Source organism: Ovis aries, chromosome 17 (genome assembly GCF_016772045.2).
Source record: "Ovis aries strain OAR_USU_Benz2616 breed Rambouillet chromosome 17, ARS-UI_Ramb_v3.0, whole genome shotgun sequence".
Taxonomy (NCBI): domain Eukaryota; kingdom Metazoa; phylum Chordata; class Mammalia; order Artiodactyla; family Bovidae; genus Ovis; species Ovis aries.
The window spans coordinates 7,506,770-7,522,236 of NC_056070.1; the positions used below are offsets into that span (position 1 = coordinate 7,506,770).

General features: G+C 38.4%; 1 protein-coding gene across 10 annotated transcripts in view; it reads left to right on the forward strand.

Moving 5' to 3' along the window:
- The window catches only part of LRBA (LPS responsive beige-like anchor protein), a 749,961-nt gene that overhangs the window by 540,140 nt on the left and 194,354 nt on the right, over positions 1 to 15,467 (forward strand). For all 10 annotated transcript variants that reach the window (XM_015101368.4, XM_060400971.1, XM_060400970.1 and 7 more), the window contains 2 exons: positions 1,276 to 1,391; positions 4,266 to 4,378. In XM_015101368.4, coding sequence (XP_014956854.3) covers positions 1,276 to 1,391; positions 4,266 to 4,378 — 229 coding nt within the window. The remainder of the gene's footprint in view (positions 1 to 1,275; positions 1,392 to 4,265; positions 4,379 to 15,467) is intronic.

The following is a 15,467-nucleotide window of genomic DNA, read 5'->3' on the forward strand; positions in this document are numbered from 1 at the left end:
TTTCTCAGAAAGTTAAAGTCAGCGTACAGCCCAACAGTTTCACTCCTAGTAATCTACCCCAAAGAAATACAATCATATGTTTATCAAAGACATGTACATGAATGTTCCTATTAGCATTTTTCGTAATAGCTAAAAAGTGAAATAATTTAAATGTCCATCAGTTGGTGAAAGAATTTTTAAAATGTGGTGTATTCTGTATTCATACAATGGAATACTACTTAGCAATCAAAAGAAATGAACTGCTTATACACGCTGCCACAGTGATCAGTGTGAAAAACATTATGGTTAGTGAAAGAAGCCTAATGCAAAAGATTACGTGATGTCTGATTCCATTTGTCTGAAATGTTCAGAAAAGGCCAGTTCATACGGATGGAAGCAGATTAATAGTTGCCTAGAGCTAGGGGTAGAATTAAGCGTTCGTTCCAGATAGGCACAAGGCAACTTTTCGTGGTGATCGAAATGTTCCAAAATACATTGTGGTGATAATTGCCCAACTCTAGAAATTTACTTTAAAAATATTGAATAGTACACTTACATGCATAAACTTTATGGTGTGTAAATTATATCTTTGTAAATTAAGCTTGAAAAAAAATAGGTATCTTGTCCTTAGTGGTAGGAAGAACTATGACAGCATGCTTCTCTGAGATTCCGGGCTCCAAATGTGGTATTTAATCCTGCCGCCTATTTCCCATTGCTACTTAGTGTTGGTCAGTTGTGTCCTTTTGTATTTATATTACATTAAGAAAATAGAAAACTTGGTATATTGTTAGGGTATAAAAAAAAAAAAAAGTAGTTTCCCTTACCTTTATCCCAACCCATGAATAGGCACCTGAAGAGTGAATCCTCTTTCCTCTGTTACAATAGGTATGAAAAACATGTTGTTTAAATTAATAATGTACAAATGTGTTAACTTTAAGAGATAGCTATAAAAACTGATAAAGATGTGTATACAATTTTATATGTATTTCTTAGTAACTATAATAGCTCTTAAACCAGTAAAGCAGTGAATTATTAATCATACTGTTATTAATCAATTTATAGAGCTAGATATTATAATGGTTTTGTAATGACAGCTTACCTTAATGAACAGAACATGGATAATAGACCTGTGGCTCATGCAAATCATTTGTTTAAGCATTAATTGTAGATTGAAACACCTCTAGCGTTCATTAATATAAATACATCAGTTTGAATGAGCCCAGAAGTCATGATTTATTATTGATATAACTAATCTTAAGTTTAAATTGGTACCACATCAGATTCTTTTTTTTGCAGGCGCATCTCATTAGCTCGTCCCCGCCAACTTTTTAAAGCTTCTAATATGACCCAGCGATGGCAGCGCAGGGAGATTTCAAACTTTGAGTACTTGATGTTTCTCAACACAGTAGCAGGTAATTGAAGCCTATATGCGGATTTATTTCAAATGATAAGCTACTAATTGTGCTGTTAGATTATTTTGAGTATTCATATGAATGGAGTCATTCTGTGTAAAGCTGAAAGCATAAGCACCATAGAAGATGAGGAAAAAGCATAGCTAGAGAACAATTATTAGTGTATTGTGTGTGTACATGTATTCATAAAGGTATGATGAAAATGAAAGCTAAAACGATTGTGTGGAGACATTCATTATGAAAGACTTTCTCTCAATTTGAGGAATTAGCAGTCAATTCACAGGGAAGTTTTTGACAGTTTCTGAACAAATGAGCAATATCAGTTGGAAGCAGTGTGAAGGATAAAGAAGGGTGCCAAGAGTCTAGGTAGAGAGCAAAAGTTAGGAGACAGTTACACATAAAAAGTAAGGAGGGCCTGCATTAGAGAGGTGACAGTAGGAATTAAAACAAAGGATTAGATAACACAAGAATTTACAAGGTACAAACCATCTGCCATCCAGCAGACTGAATGCTGGGAGTAAATGAGAAGAAAGTGTCAGAAAAGACTTCCAGGCTTCTGTTCTAAATCATGGGGGGAAACTGTGGTGCTATTAAAGGAAAAAGAAGGGAAAATTTTGATCTACAGAAAGATGATGATTTTACTGTGCTAGCAAGGCATACAATATATCAAAAGGAGATGCTGAAGGATAGAGGGCATTTGGAGCTTAGAGAAAGGACATTGGGTTTCATCTGCATAGAGAGATGCACAGAGACTAATCACCAAGAGATAGAGATGAGATTACCAGCCAGATGATGCAGAAAGCAGTGAGATAAGGTCTGGGGACTGCTCTTGAGCAGGACAAAAAGAGAGAGGAAAGTTGTTAAAGAAGAGAAGAGGATCAGTGATCCCAGAAATTGTAGACTTAGTAGGAGAACTAAGTCGAAACGAATGGCTTGAGATACAGCGGGAGAGGGAGAGGGAAACGTGTAGGCCTCTGTATCGAACGTGATTCAGAGGTGAGGGGCAATTCAGAATGAATACAGGTCATGCCTTAGGCTTTAGCATCTGAGAACCTACAGGTTACTTTATAGGAGTTCATTTTCAAAATAAGCAAAAAAGTTTAAGGACTGGATGGTTGGAGATTAAATGAGAACCTTAGGTGTAGATTGGTCTTTCCTGGTGGCTCAGATGGTAAAGAATCTGCCTATAATTATTCAGGAGACCCCGGTTCAATTCCTGGGTTGGGAACTTCCCCTGTAGAAGGGATAGGCTACCCACTCCAGTATTCTTGGGCTTTTCTGGTGGCTCAGGACGGTAAAGAATCTGCCTGTAGTGCAGGAGACCTGGCTTCGATCCCTGGGCTGGAAAGATTCCCTGGAGGAGGGCATGGCAACTCATTCTAGTATTCTTGCCTGGAGAATCCCCCTGGACAGAGGAGCCTGGTGGGCTACAGTCCATAGGATTACAAAGAGTTGGACACAACTGAGCAACTAAACACAGGCATTCCGTAGTTATATATTGAACTTAACTTAATTAATGAGCATGTATGTACTCTATTACTGTAGGTACAATAAACTTGATTATTTAAGCATATAGGATAACTTCATATAGGATTTTATCTTACTGTTGATAAGATCTCAATCAGAAGGAGAGAAAAATGCAAGAGAAAAGGGATATCAAAATAGGCTGCTTTTTGCTATTAAGTTCATTTATTTTTCTGGGAGAAATTAAAACTGACAGAAATATGAAGTGTGATAATTACGTCTGAATTAAAATTATTCTATTATTCATATTTTGTAAGACTGTTTTCAAGTCAGTCAAGGAAGAACTCTGTTACTAATAGGCCTCAAGCTCATGATGAATAGAATGAAATAAAATGTTAAAAACATCAAATCACAAGGAAGGCTTAGATACTGAGAATCTGTGTGGAGAGCTAGTGTGATACTGAGCTGTATATTGATACGACATCTGTATATATTTGAGAACTGGGAAAGAAAGAAGGGGATAGAATACACTGTAAGAAAGGAATTCAAGCATATTAATACACTTATCTCCCTTGTATGTTAGCCATAAAAGTTTGTTCACATTAAATCTAGGTAAATATAGGTTATAGACTAATAAAATGGTGGAGGCAGCGTTTTTACTCTGGAAACAGTGATGTCACCTACTGAGCCTGCCTCCCTAAAGTGGTGATATTCAGAAAACTGCTCTTTATTCATATTGTTAATAGACCTGAATGTGTCATTGAATGTCTTTGATTTAGAAGAAACTTAGAAGATTGTGTGGCATCATTTGGGAATTAAATAAGCAACCTCGATGATACCATGAGTTATATTCAAAGGGGCATAGAATTTGAAAGCTTTCACAGGAATTTCAGAGTTATTTAGAATAACTCATCAATCATTTTACAGGTGACTAATGAATGCCCACAGGGGTTAAGTCGCTTGAACTTGGTTTATTAGTTGGTTAGTTAATTAATGGCAGAGAAAGGATTCTGGTTTTGAAAAACTCTTAGGTGATAGGAAATTGTTTTTTAAAATCTTAGTGAAGATTATTTTTTTGGTTTCAATTAATAAAAATAGTTGTGGAATTTATAAGAACATTAGCATGGGTACAGAGTATCTGGAGTTAAATATAGTTCAACCATTTCTAGTTCCATGATTTGGGGCACGTTACATAAACGTTTGTGCCTCAATTTTCTATCTGTAAAATGGGGTGATCCTAATTTCATAGAGTTATTGTGAAAAATAAATGAAATAGTTAATAAATGATAGCACCGGGAACAGTGTTTGGCACTCAGAAATTGTTGTTCTTGTTATTTTTAATAAAATATATTCCAGAATGTTTATCATCTTATTATTCTAAATTAAGAATGACTTCTTTCCCCCTTCCAGGACGGACTTACAATGACTTAAATCAGTATCCTGTCTTTCCATGGGTCATTACTAATTATGATTCGGAAGAACTGGATCTTACTTTGCCAAGTAACTTCAGAGATTTGTCCAAGGTAATTTCTTAGTTCATCTGAAATACTGTGTATAAAATATCATATATTATCTTGCATATAAAAAGAAATCTGATTATCTTTATTTTCACAACACTTAAAAAAAACTTTTTAATATTATAACTTTAATATATTTATCTTTTAAATGTATTTTCATTATTCGCAGATTTAAAACAGAGAAATTTAATATGCATGATAACCTTGATGGCAATTAAAGTTTGAATTCCACAGATTCAGTGCTTAAACCTTTCTTGGCTTATCGTTGAATACAGAATGCTTCTTTCTTATCTCCACACTTTGCTTCCTCTGCCTTGAACATTCATCTCTGCTCTGTGAATGGCTGACCCTCTTAGCCCTTCAGGGACACTACCTCATAGAGACTGTTACTGATCCCTTCCTCTTGTCAAAGCATCTAAAATGACCTGCATTTCACATATTTTTCAACCTCATTGTTTTGGTTCTTCTTGTTTCATTGTTCACCATTATTTCTCTCTTGCCAAGTATAGAGTGTGTATTATTAAATACAATAAATGTATTAAGTGAATTAAATAATAAAATGTACATGACATTTCCTCCAAGTTCTAAAAAATAAATTCTAACTGTATTACATTTTAAAATGTGAAACACATACATAAAAAAACAAAAACTACCCCTAATTTACCACATATAAGTAATAATTACCTTATATTATACACAATGGTTATTATATAAACATTTCTCATATCTTCAAGTATCATTAAGAAGTTTCCTTTTCTGTCATAAATTATCAGTAAATCATTTTGTGATTAAAAAATGAGGTTATATGCCTCGTTTTTTCTTTTTAACTTTTTATAATGGAGAATTCCAAGCATATGCAGATGTAGACCAAACAGAATAATAGTAAGTAGACGAAACAGGTACATTCTCGCGTATCAGTCACTGCACTTCAGTAACTATCACCTGTGGTTCCTCTTGTTTTATTTTTACTCTCGTTTTCTCTCCCCTTTCCCGTATTCCTTTGAAGCAAATTTCAGACATCATATCATTCCATTCATAAATATGTCAGTATATACTTTTAAAAACTTTTCAGAGCACAACCATAATACCATTAGTAAACTGAAAAATATTAACAATACTTTCTTAATATCATCAAATACCCAGTAGCTTGAATTAATATCATCAAATACCATTAACAAATTTAAAAATATTAACAGTACTTTCTTAATATCATCAACTACCCGGTAGGCTTTCAAAATTGTATTTAGTTTCTTTATTTCAGTCAGGATACAAACAAGAACCACACATTGCAATTAAGTCTTTTTATCCTGTGGCGCTTTCTTTCATCTCCCCCCCCACCCCGATTTTTCAGTTGAAGAAGTATATTGTCTTGTACATTTTCTCATAGTGTGGATTTTGCTTATTGCATCTGTGTGCCATAATGTACGGGTCTCTGTGTCTCCTATATTCCTTGTAAATTGGTAGTTGATTCCAGAGTTTTATAGAATTCAGATTCGGGTCTTTTTTAGCAAAACTGCTTCATAGGAAACTGTTGCACTCTTCTGTCAGAGGACGTGCACTATATAATTTGCTGTTTTTATAATTTTATTTATTTTGGCTGCGCTGAGTCCTCGTTGCTGCGTGGGCTTCACTCTAGTTGCGGGAAGCGGGGGCCGCCCTTTTTCTGGCTCCTGGGCTTCTCGCTGCAGTGGCGTCTGGAGCGCAGCAGGGCTCTAGGGCACAAGGGCCGCGGTTGTTGACGCACATGGCTCCGTGGTTGTGGCTCCCAGGCTCTGGAGCACAGGGAGCATAGTTTTGGTGCTTGGGCTTAGTTGCCCCCCAGCATGTGGGATCTTCCTTAACCAGGGATCGAACCTGTGTCTCCTGCATCAGCAGGCAGATTCTTCATCACTGAGCCAGCAGGAAAGACCCTCTAATTTACTTTTCTTTTGTCATATTTAATGCCAGAACTCGTTAGTTCAGTAGGCATTGCAAAATCATGGTATTTAAATTCTGTCACTTTTATTTCGTGTATTATTTGGAACCGTTTTCTAAAGAGATGACATCCCTTTATCTGTTATTAAGTTTTTCAATGGCTCATACGATTGGAAAGGCAGGATAAACGTTTCTTTTCATATACCAGGTTTAAAACAATGAATTGGTTCCCAACACCCTCCAATGAAACCTAATTAAAAAATATTTATCTTTAGGAATTTGTACACAAAACTGAAGTGCTGTTGATGTTTCAACCCACTGCAGTTAGTATTTTCATTGATGATCACTTGCTCCTGCTTCAATCAAGGGGAGTTTCTTCAAGTTATTCCTGCGTTGTTTTGATACAATCTTGGTAGTCTGAAAACTTCCATGCTCTCTGATATAACAAGGTGCTTTAGTCTTAACCCTCACATTTTCTGGCCCAGTTCTAGTATTTAGTATCATTTATTTCTTTAAGGCACCCTAGTGGGAGTCCTTTTACATGGAAATGTATGTGAAACACGCAGTTTGGACCATTGTCCTTGTTGCTACAGGTGCGTGCTCATCACACAGTCATATTCGACTCTGCAACTGTAGCCTGTCAGGCTCCTCTGAGCATGGGATTTTGCAGGCAAGAGTACTGGAGTGGGTTGCCATTTCCTATTGCAGGGTTGCTGCTGGATTTATCTTTGTGTCTAGCCCCTTCAGAAAGACCTAGGAAAGAAAAACTAAGATGAAACACTTCATGAGTTGAAACTGATTCCTCCAGTTAAATTTAGGAGCATGAAGAATTTAGAAGCAAAAAATATTCCTTTAATGTAAAAGGAACACTGTACCCCTGCTCCCATCTGTTCAGTCAGACAGAAAGTCCAGTCTTTTTCCTACAACTCTTAGAAATTTCAGTACCTGAAGAATGTTTATATATTCTACAAATCTAACCTGGAGGTTCTTTGCTGCCTTTCCCCTATCTATTCCCTGAGCCCCTGTTGCTCCGTTATCCTTCTAGGTCACTCTGGAGTTCTCAGAACATGAGACTTCTTTCTAAGATTGTACATAGTCCCGCCCCTTAACTCTTTCAAATCCATTTAGGCTTTAGTGAAGTATTTAAGTAAAGCTTTACTGAGTACCCAGTCACATCAGAAGTACAGGCTCTAAGCAATTTATAGTCTCAGTCTGAGGATCACTGCCTACTCTGCAGATTACCGCAAGATAGGGTCTAATTTATTCACCATATCCAGTGTCCTCCACGCGGAATCCAAGATTTCCCCTTTTTTGATGTTGGAGGAAGAGTGTTCCCTTCTTTGCCTGTCTCAGGTGTACCCTCTTGTCCTGGCTTGATAACAGTAGGAATGTCCAGGAGTAACTTCATCTGTATGCACAGGGTGCAATCTGATTCTCCCCACAGTCTAGTTGAAGTAGTCACCAGGGGTGTCACCACGAGGGTCAGCATTTTCGTCATGACAAACAATGGTGTTTAGGCCCTGGCCTTTGCCTGTTTGTTCAGCACCTCTTCTGCCTCTGCCCCATACCTTTGCTGTCGTCATCTGATCCTATATTGCTTCTTGTTCTCTTTCACCTTTTGTGCCTTTGCTGTTGCTGTTCCCATCATCAAAAGCTTTGTACTTGTGCAGTACTCTCTATATTCTTCTTCTCTAATGCATTACATAATTTATTATAATTTTACATTTTCTTCTCTGTTTCCTATTCAGGGAAATCATTGAATAGAAAGATTTAGTTTTTTAATCTCTATATTTTTGGTGCCTGGTATAGTACTTCAGTTCAGTTCAGTCACTCAGTCGTGTCCAACTCTTTGCGACCCCATGAACTGCAGCACGCCAGGCCTCCCTGTCCATCACCAGCTCCCAGGGTCTACCCAGACCCATGTCCATCGAGTTGGTGAGGCCATCCAACCATCTCATCCTCTGTCATCCCCTTCTCCTCCTGCCCTCAATCTTTCACAGCATCAGGATCTTTTCAAATGAACTTAGTACTTAGGTATAGTACTTAGAACTAAGAAATTGTTCCGTTCAGTTCAGTTGCTCAGTTGTGTCTGACTCTTTGCAACCCCATGAACTGCAGCACACCAGGCCTCCCTGTCCATCACCAACTCCTGGAGTTTACCCAAACTCATGTCCATTGAATTGGTGATGCCATCCAGCCATCTAATACTCTGTCGTCCCTTTCTCCTCCTGCCCTCAATCTTTCCCAGCATAAGGTTCTTTTGAAATGAGTCAACTCTTCACATCAGGTGGCCAAAATATTGGAGTTTCAGCTTCAGCATCAGTCCTTCCAAGAAACACCCAGGACTGATCTCCTTTAGGATGGACTGGTTGGATCTCCTTGCAGTCAAAGGGACTCAAGAGTCTTCTCCAACACCACAGTTCAAAAGCATCAATTCATCAGTGCCCAGCTTTCTTTATAGATCAACTCTCACATCCGTACATGACTACTGGAAAAACAGTAGTCAAAATTCTTCTTGCCACCTCTTCTTAATATCTTCTGCTTCTGTCTTCTGCCATTTCTGTCCTTTATTGAGCCTATCTTTGCATGAAATGTTCCCTTGGTATCTCCAATTTTCTTGAAGAGATCTCTAGTCTTCCCCATTGTATTGTTTTCCTCTATTTCTTTGCGTGGATCACTTAGGAAGGCTTTTTATCTCTCCTTGCTATTCTTTGGAACTCTGCATTCAGATGCTTATATCTTTCCATTTCTCCTTTGATTTTCGCTTCTCTTCTTTTCACAGCTGTTTGTAAGGCCTCCTCAGACAGCCATTTTGCTTTTTTGCTTTTCTTTTTCTTGGGGATGGTCTTGATCCCTGTCTCCTGTACAAAGTCATGAACCTCTGTCCATAGTTCATCAGGCACGCTGTCTATCAGATATTGGCCCTTTAATCTAATTTTCACTTCCGCTGTATAATCATAAGGGATTTGGTTTAGGTCATACATGAATGGTCTAGTGGTTTTCCCCACTTTCTTCAATTTAAGTCTGAGTTTGGGTATCAGGAGCTCATGATATGAGCCACAGTCAGCTCCCGGTCTTGTTTTTGCTGACTGTATAGAGCTTCTCCATCTTTGGCTGCAAAGAATATAATCAGTCTGATTTCGGCATTGACCATCTGGTGATGTCCATGTGTAGATTCTTCTCTTGTGTTGTTGGAAGAGGGTGTTTGCTATGACCAGTGCGTTCTCTTGGCAAAACTGTATTAGCCTTTGCCCTGCTTCATTCTGTACTCTAAGGCCAAATGTGCTTATTACCCCTAGTGTTTCCTGACTTCCTACTTTTGCATTCCAATCCCTTATAATGAAAAGGACATCTTTTTTGGGTGTCAATTCTACAAGATCTTGTAAGTCTTCATAGACCCATTCAACTTCAGCTTCTTCAGCATTATTGGTTGGGGAATAGACTTGGATTACTGTGATATTGAATGGTTTGCCTTGGAAACAAACAGATACCATTCTGTCGTTTTTGAGATTGCATCCAAGTACTGCATTTTGAACTCTTTTGTTGACCATGATGGCTACTCCATTTCTTCTAAAGGATTCCTGCCCACAGTAGTAGATATAATGGTCATCTGAGTTAAATTCACCCATTCCAGTCCATTTTAGTTCGCTGATTCCTAAAATGTCAAAGTTCACTCTTGCCATCTCCTGTTTGATCACTTTCAATTTGCCTTGATTCATGGACCTGACATTCCAGGTTCCTATGCAATATTTCTCTTTACAGCATCAGACCTTGCTTCTATCACCAGTCACATCCACAACTGGGTGTTGTTTTTGCTTTGGCTCCATCCCTTCATCCTTTCTGGAGTTACTTCTCCACTGACCTCCAGTAGCATATTGGGCATCTAGCGACGTGGGGAGTTCCTCTTTCAGCATCCTATCATTTTGCCTTCATACTGTTCATGGGTTCTCAAGGCAAGAAGACTGAAGTGGTTTGCCATTTCCTTCTCCAGTGGACCACATTTTGGCAGACCTCTCCACCATGCCCGCCCATCTTGGGTGGCCCCCACAGGGCATGGCTTAGTTTCATGAGTTGGACAAGACCGTAGTCCATGTGATCAGATTGGCTAGTTTTCTGTGGTTGTGGTAAGAAATTGTAGAATTTTGTGTATCTCCTTTTTCACTTTTAAAGGAGAGTTTTCATTTTCAAAAGAAAGCCTTATCTGGGATTAGTTTGTAGATTATAGAACAAAACCGAAACAATCCGATTCAAAAATTGGTGAGGAGTTTTACTCGGCAGTTCTTCAAAGAAGTTATACTGATAGCCAATGAGCAGATGAAAAGGTGTTCAGACACTACTTGATGTTTAGAAAACGTATATCAAAACCACAATGAGATACCACTTCATACCCGGTAGTGTGGCTTAATTAGAAAATAAATAAACCTAACATAACAAGTATTGGTAAAGATTTGGAGAAATTGGAACCCATGTGCACTGCTGGTAGGAATGTAAACTTGTAAATCTGATGTGGAAAAAAGTATGGCAATTCCTTCAAAATTTAAAAAAAAAAAGGAATTACCTTAAGATCCAGTTAGTCCGCTTTTTAAATATAATTTCATTTATTTCTGACTGTGCCGGGTCTCTGTCGCTGCGCGGACTTTTCTGCAGTTGCGGTGAGCGGTGGCTACCCTCTAGGTGCCACGTGCAGTTTCTCACGCGCAGTAACTTCTCCTGTTGCGAAGCATGGGCTTCAGTGGTTGTGGCACCTGGGCTCTAGAGCACAGGGTCAGTAGTTTATCGCAGGGGCTTAGTTGCTCCGTAGCACATGGGGTCCTCCCAGATCAAGGATGGAACCTGCATGTCCTGCATTGGCAGGCAGATTCTTTACCCCTGAGCCACAGGGAAGACCCCAGCTATTCCAGTTTTGGGTATATACCCGAGAGAAAAGCTGAGACTTGAAGATATATTTGGATACCCATTTTCATATTTTAGGAAGTTAACCAAAAGATGGAAGCAGTCCATAAACAGAAGGTGGTACACATATACAGTGGAATATTGTTCAGCCTTTACCAGGGAGGGACCTCTGACATGTGCTGCAGTGTGGAAGAACCTTGAAGACATTACGCTAAGTGAAACAAGACATTCACAAAAGGACAACTATTGCATGATTTCACTCACATGAGGCATTTAGAAGCATCAAACTCATAGAGATAGGAGTAGAATGCTGGTTGCCAAGGCCTCAGTGTGTTGTGAGGAATGGAGACTTCTTTAATGAGTGTAGAGTCTCAGTTTTGCAAAATGAAACAAGTTCTGGAGATGGAAGGTGGCGATGGTTGCCTGACAGCCTGCATGTACTTAATGCCACTGAACTGTACACGTAAAAGTGGGTAAAATGATAAATTTCATGTTATGACTATTTTACCACAATTTAAGAAAAAAAGAAAAAGGAGGCCAGTAAGAGGAGAAAAAAGAGTTGGTTAGTAAACTAAACACAGAATAGAAGTTTGAAAAAGCACCTGCATGTTTCTGCTTTTGGTTTTTTTTTTTTTTTTAGGATAGTTGTGATATTGTGATTTTTTTTTTATTTTTAAATTTTAAAATCTTTAATTCTTACATGCATTCCCAAACATGAACCCCCCTCCCACCTCCCTCCCCATAACATCTCTCTGGGTCATCCCCATGCACCAGCCCCAAGCATGCTGCATCCTGCGTCAGACATAGACTGGCGATTCAATTCACATGATAGTATACGTGTTAGAATGTCATTCTCCCAAATCATCCCACCCTCTCCCTCTCCCTCTGAGTCCAAAAGTCCGTTATACACATCTGTGTCTCTTTCCCTGTCTTGCATACAGGGTCGTCATTGCCATCTTCCTAAATTCCATATATATGTGTTAGTATACTGTATTGGTGTTTTTCTTTCTGGCTTACTTCACTCTGTATAATCGGCTCCAGTTTCATCCATCTCATCAGAACTGATTCAAATGAATTCTTTTTAACTGCTGAGTAATACTCCATTGTGTATATGTACCACAGTTTTCTTATCCATTCATCTGCTGATGGACATCTAGGTTGTTTCCATGTCCTGGCTATTATAAACAGTGCTGCGATGAACATTGGGGTACATGTGTCTCTTTCAATTCTGGTTTCCTCGGTGTGTATGCCCAGCAGGGGGATTGCTGGGTCATAAGGTAGTTCTATTTGCAGTTTTTTAAGGAATCTCCACACTGTTCTCCATAGTGGCTGTACTAGCTTGCATTCCCACCAACAGTGTAGGAGGGTTCCCTTTTCTCCACACCCCCTCCAGCATTTATTACTTGCAGATTTTTGGATCGCAGCCATTCTGACTGGTGGGAAGTGGTACCTCAAAGCAATTTACAAATTCAATGCAATCCCTATCAAGCTACCAGCCACATTTTTCACAGAACTAGAACAAATAATTTCAAGATTTGTATGGAAATAAAAAAAACCTCGAATAGCCAAAGCAATCTTGAGAAAGAAGAATGGAACTGGAGGAATCAACTTGCCTGACTTCAGGCTCTATTACAAAGCCACAGTCATCAAGACAGTATGGTACTGGTACAAAGACAGACATATAGATCAATGGAACAAAATAGAAAGCCCAGAGATAAATCCACACACATATGGACACCTTATCTTTGACAAAGGAGGCAAGAATATACAATGGAGTAAAGACAACCTCTTTAACAAGTGGTGCTGGGAAAACTGGTCAACCACTTGTAAAAGAATGAAACTAGATCACTTTCTAACACCGTACACAAAAATAAACTCAAAATGGATTAAAGATCTAAATGTAAGATCAGAAACTATAAAACTCCTAGAGGAGAACATAGGCAAAACACTCTCAGACATAAATCACAGCAGGATCCTCTATGATCCACCTCCCAGAATGCTGGAAATAAAAGCAAAAATAAACAAATGGGATCTAATTAAAATTAAAAGCTTCTGCACAACAAAGGAAACTATAAGCAAGGTGAAAAGACAGCCTTCTGAATGGGAGAAAATAATAGCAAATGAAGCAACTGACAAACAACTAATCTCAAAAATATACAAGCAACTTCTGCAGCTCAATTCCAGAAAAATAAACGACCCAATCAAAAAATGGGCCAAAGAACTAAATAGACATTTCTCCAAAGAAGACATACGGATGGCTAACAAACACATGAAAAGATGCTCAACATCACTCATTATTAGAGAAATGTTTCTGCTTTTGCTTCCCTTTGACCTCCTTGAGAACATGCCCTGGTTAACTAGCTGCAGGGTCAAGACTGACACGTGGAGGATGGCTGAGCTGTGTGAGCTGAGGCCAGCCCACACCATGTAGCCCTCAGCTGACCGCAGACTCAGGAGCAGGCACAGCCAAGAGCAGCCAGATGTGGCCCAGATCAGCAGAAGTTCCCTGGTGCCCCATTGACTGTGAGGAATAATAATGGAGAAATGTTTTCTTGTTGTTTTTTGGGGGCGGGGGGGAGGAAGGGGAGTTTTTTAAAGAAAACGGAAAAAGGAAAGTCTTACTTACATTCAGGTGCTGTATTTGTTCTAAAACCCTGTGTATTTCACTGGAACCTGCAGAACTCTCTTGTCTAATAAAAATGAGGACTGTATTTGGCTTGTGTCGTGAACCGTGCAGTAGGTTAATAGTAAACACTGGGCAGCTCTTTAATTCTCAGGCTGTTATATCCCACTGTCTCTCCTTTATTTGAATTTTATGTGTGGGAAAGTAAAAATCTCATTTTTCATTAAGTTGTTAAAGTATAAAATTTGCTTCACAAAATAAATATATACCCTTTCTCGACATCTAGAAGAACTCCCTTGTTTTCCTTAAACTCAGTCCTCCAGTTTGAACTTCCGTGTAAGCACATAGCTTAAGAGGCTTTGTGCTTTGGGAGGCTTTTTGTAGGCTCACAAGGTGCAGTGAGTAGTTGGATGGATTGTGGACCAGGCGCATGTTCACGTCTGAATGGAACAGGCTGCAGTGGTGATAGGTGGGAGGCTGTTTGGATTTTCCTGCTGAGGTTGTATTTCTCTCCTCTGCCACCGCTGGACTGAACAAGCGCTCCCACCCCGTTGGCGTGTCCTACCACTTCTTGCCAAAGGCCTGTTCACTGACCCTTATCTTTGTTCTCTATCCCACTAACAGTCTTACATGCCCAGAAGAAAGCCTTCAAAACAATTTTTTTGAAGTAGACCCTATGAATTTTTTCATTATGAGAATCCAATGAAATGGTATCAGCAAAATGCAGTGATTACTTGCCAGCTAAACAGAATCTTTTATTAAAATTGAATCTTATTTGTATGTTACAGCTGTTTCTAAGGACCTTGCCAAGTAGTTTTGCTGGATGTGTAAAATGCTGTTTTAACTAATGCCTTTATAACTTATCTCTGTATGTGATAAATAAGGTATTTTAATGTCCCACTAAAGGACCAATAGTAATTTTGCTTTTTTTATTTCGTTAGATTATAAGTAAGAAGGGGAGGGGAGTTCAGAACCAAAGCGAAAGAGTCATTTTCATTACCATCTATCCATAAATGTCCATATCCACTATACAGAGACATAAAAATATCATTTTTTTGATTTAGTGCCTTTAATTGTAGGTGTATCCATTTTTATATTATAAGAGATTTTGTGAAAGAATTGCTTTTTGTGCTGACAAAGGAATATTTATAAAAAGTGTTTTCAACAAGAGCTGAACAGCACATATTGTATAGCCAACAGTGGTGTGATTAGCAGAGCTGGAAGAAGTAGGGAGCTCTAATACTCAACCACATAAGTTACAACTAACATCTCCTCTCCTATAAAGCAGCAGTAACTCAAATGCTACAAAAGTCTTTCAAGTTCATAAAAATGGAATTCTACTCATACTAATTGTTTTCATTAACTATTGATGGGAATACGTGAGTTTGGACTTAAATTATTTTAAGTAAAATAATCAAGCATATATGATATTTGAAAATTGTACTCTGTGTACATAAAATTGTTTATAAATTGTATCTCATTCCTGTTGATATTAAGGTCTGCCGCAGTGTTTCCAGTGTGATTCCATTTTCAAGTATCTGTTTATAGACTTATTTTCAGGAGTGTGTCACATACATAAAATGAGCTGTATCTGTAAGAAAAATGATTATAATAGAATTATATGCCTGGAGAAGGAAATTGCAACCTCCTCTAGTATTCTTGCCT